Source organism: Sapajus apella, unplaced genomic scaffold (assembly GCF_009761245.1).
Source record: "Sapajus apella isolate SASKATOON/1434 unplaced genomic scaffold, GSC_monkey_1.0 scaffold69, whole genome shotgun sequence".
NCBI classification, from domain to species: Eukaryota; Metazoa; Chordata; class Mammalia; order Primates; family Cebidae; genus Sapajus; species Sapajus apella.
The window spans coordinates 11146664-11150378 of record NW_022437009.1 but is presented as its reverse complement, the minus strand read 5'-3'; the positions used below and the strand labels follow the sequence as shown (position 1 = coordinate 11150378).

The 3715-nt window shown below is 37.1% G+C and overlaps 1 protein-coding gene and 1 long non-coding RNA gene across 4 annotated transcripts in view; one reads left to right on the top strand and one right to left on the bottom strand.

Annotated features, from left to right (window-relative positions):
- GPSM2 (G protein signaling modulator 2) overlaps positions 1-3715 on the top strand; it is a 49517-nt gene that overhangs the window by 32870 nt on the left and 12932 nt on the right. For all 3 annotated transcript variants that reach the window (XM_032249904.1, XM_032249903.1, XM_032249902.1), the window contains one exon: positions 2254-2324. In XM_032249904.1, the coding sequence (XP_032105795.1) occupies positions 2254-2324 (71 nt within the window). The remainder of the gene's footprint in view (positions 1-2253; positions 2325-3715) is intronic.
- The window catches only part of LOC116531190, an 11923-nt gene that overhangs the window by 3722 nt on the left and 4486 nt on the right, over positions 1-3715 (bottom strand). The gene's annotated exons all lie outside the window — the stretch shown is intronic.

Genomic DNA, 3715 nt, shown 5'->3' with positions numbered 1-3715 from the left:
ATATATATATATATATATATATATAAAATAAGCCTGAAAGTAAAAGGATAGAAGATTCATCATGCAAAACTAACCAAAAGACAGCCAGTATAGCGTGTTAATATCAGATTAAAAAGTACTTTAAGGCAAAAGGTCTTACTAGAAATGAAGAAGGTCGGCTGAGTATAGTGGGTCACCTTTGTAATCCCAGCACTTTGGGAGGCCAAGGCAGGTGGATCACAGCCAACATGGTGAGATCCCCATCTCTACTTAAGATACAAAAGTTAGCTGAGCATGGTGGCAGGCACCTGTAATCCCAGCTACTGAAGAGGCTGAGGCAGGAGAACCTCTTGAACCCAGGAGGCAGAGTTTGCAGGGAGCCAAGATCATACCACTGCACTCCAGCCTGGGTAACAGAGTGAGACTCTGTCTCCAAAAAAAAAAAAAAGGAAAGGATTGCTTGCATCCAGGAGTCAAGACCAGCCTGGGTGGCATAGGGAGACCCCTGTCTGTATCAAAAATAAGTTGGATGTGGTGTTGCATGCCGGTAGTCCCAGCTACTTGGTAAGCTGAGGTGGCAGGATCGCTTAGCCCAAGAAGTCAAAGCTGCAATGAGCTGTGATTGTGCCACTGTACTCCAGCCTGGACAACAAAGCAAGACCCCTTCTCAAAAAAGAGGTCAGGGACTGGCCAGGCATGGTGGCTTATGCATGTAATTCCAACACTTTGGGAGTCAAAGATGGGCAGATTATTGGAGGTCAGGAGTTCAAGACCAGCTTGGCCAATATGGTAACAAACAATACACAAATAGCCCATAAATATATGAGAAGACATTTAGCTTCATCTCATCAGCAAAAATCACAGTGGAGTACCATTGGAAACCTATGAGATGAACAAAAATTACTACCAGTATTAAAATGATGTGGGGTAATGGAAACTCTTATGTGGTATTGATGGGATAGAAATTGGTATACTGTGAAGTACAATTCAGCACCATTCTGGTGAAGTTACTGCACATCATTTTAATACTGGTAGTTATTTTTGTTCACCTCATAGGTTTCTAATAGTACTTCAGTATGATTTTTGCTGATGAGATGTCAAATATCTTCTCATATATTTATGAGCTATTTGTGTACTGTTCAATGATCCAACTGTATGATCCAGCTGTTCCACTCCTGTTCCACTCCCAGTTACATACTCCTGATATCCACCAAACTAGAAGAAATGCTCGTTCATGTACACTGAGAGACATTTCCAAGAGTATCTGTAGTATTGTTTGTCATAGCAAAAAGTTGGAAGCAACCTAAATATCTGTCACTAGTAAAATGGATAATTTCCTAGTCCGCTGTACAGTCTGTTATTTTTGAGACTGTGTGGATGGTATAAACCAGTTATTATAAAACCTTTGCCTAAAAAGGCAATGAAAATGAATTAAGGTATACATATAACTTGGATGAATCTCACAAACATAAGACTTCTCAAAGCTAGTTGCAGAATACATATAGTATGATACCATTTATAAATGTTTCAAAACCCACAAATGCTGTATTGCTAAGAGAATATTTGTAATGAAAATGTATAAAAGTGCAGGAAAGACGGGAAATTATTAGGGGAGTTACACAAGGGGAGTTTAATGTGTTCATAATGTTTCATTTTTTAAGCTGAGTATTAGGTGTTTCTTATGCCTTTTAAAATACTGCTTAATATTTTAAAAGATTGAATGGATATGGAAATTCTCTAATAACTTTACTGAAAAAAATTTGAAGTCTTGTTTACTTGTTTTCTGACAGGTAGTAAGTCTGTCCTCTAATGAGATCTTTAAATGGAAAGGGGTAACTTAGAAAGGAGTAACAAGAGTAGTAGTGGGGGTGCTAGTTTGATTCTTTTCACACAATTGAAGGCCTACAGCCTTTTCCTTATGTTATAATGAGTAAACTACTCTACAGTTTGTTATTTTTGAAACTATGTGGATAGTATAAAACCAGTTGTTATAAAATGCGTTTTTCAAAGTAAAGGGTAATTTAGTAACCAGTGAGAGTTTCCAACCAAAATGTAACTTCCTTACATCAAAGCATTTTAGAGGGGAGTGTATATACTGTTTTTGTGTAGCTGGAATGGAAAATTATTACTCTTAGAAGAATACATATTTGTACATGTTTTCTCCTTTGATATGGGTTTGTGTATCAGACTTTAGAATTGAATGATGTAATAATGCTGAACTTGTACTCTTAAGGGCTCCCTGGTTTATCTGAATTGATTTTTTTTTACACAAAGGTGTACGCCCCAAGTTGGGACGCCGGCATAGTATGGAAAATATGGAACTTATGAAGTTAACACCGGAAAAGGTGGGTGGCAGTTTTTATGTTTTAAATTTCATGAACTATTATAAAATGTTTTAGTAACTTTTAATTTAATGAAATAACTTAAATAAGGCTTGCCTTATGTAGATGTCACTTAAAAATTTGCCTTTAAAAAAATCAGAAAAAGTATAGTGCAAAAAGAATGCATATAGTATGCTGCCATCTGTTTTAAAAAAATGCCTGCATATATTTCCTTTGTAGAGTCATAAAACATTCCTGGAAGAATATGTAAGAAACTGGCTAACAATTATTGCTTCTGAGAAGAGGACTAAGTGTCTGGGTTAGGCTAGAAATACTTTATATATCAGTTTGAACAGTTTGAATCGTTTACCATGTAAATGTATTACTTTTTTTTTTTTAGAGATCAGGAAGCTCAAAACAAGCTCTTTTTCCCCAACTTCATAGCAACATTATTGTCAAGATGAATCAAATTTATGATTAAGAGGAGAGTTGTTTTTCTAGCTGCATTCTTGAAAAGCATTTTTTTTACAAGTACTTTTGTATTGAAGATACATCTTCCCTAGGCTTTATCTTGGGGGAGGTGGTGCATAGTAAAAGGGAAGGGACTTCATAATTGGAAACAGGTTATTGAAGAACACATCAAGGCTACTTTCTTCCATTTCCTTTTAACTGAATATTACATTGTCAAATAGGCTCTTATTCTTTTGTGTGTATTTTTTTTATTTATTTTACTTATTTATTTTAGAGTTGGGATCTCTCTCTGTCTCCTAGGCTGGAGTGCAGTAGTGCAGTAGAGCCATGGGCTCAAGTGATCCTCCTGCCTCAGCGTCCTCCATAGCTGGGACTACAAGTGTACATCATCATGCCTGGCTAAGTTTTTTACTTTTTCAGAGACAGTCTCTCACTGTGTTGTCTAAACTGGTCTGGAACTCCTGGCCTTTAGCAATCCTCCTGCCTCAGCCTCCTGAGTTGCTGGTATAGCTGTGAGCCACTGTGCCAGCTGTGGTATATTTTTTTAAATATTTTTTTTTAAATATCTTCATTACAGAAACTTTAGAAAATTTGAACACAGAAATCAAGATAATCAGTAATCCTGCCTCCTGATAGTAACTACAGTTATTTTGGCATCTATTAATCTGGCATTTTCATATGGATGTTGTAGACACTATAATATGTGGTAATTCTATAAAGAATATCTTTCCAGCTAAGCACAGTGGCTCATACCTGTAATCCTAGCACTTTGGGAGGCCAAGGTGGGCAGATCACTTGTACCCAGGATTTTGAGGCCAGCCTGGGCAACATGGCAAAACCCTACAAAAGAAAAAAATACACACACACACACACACACACACACACACACACATGGGTACACACACACACACACACACACACACACACACACACACACACACACA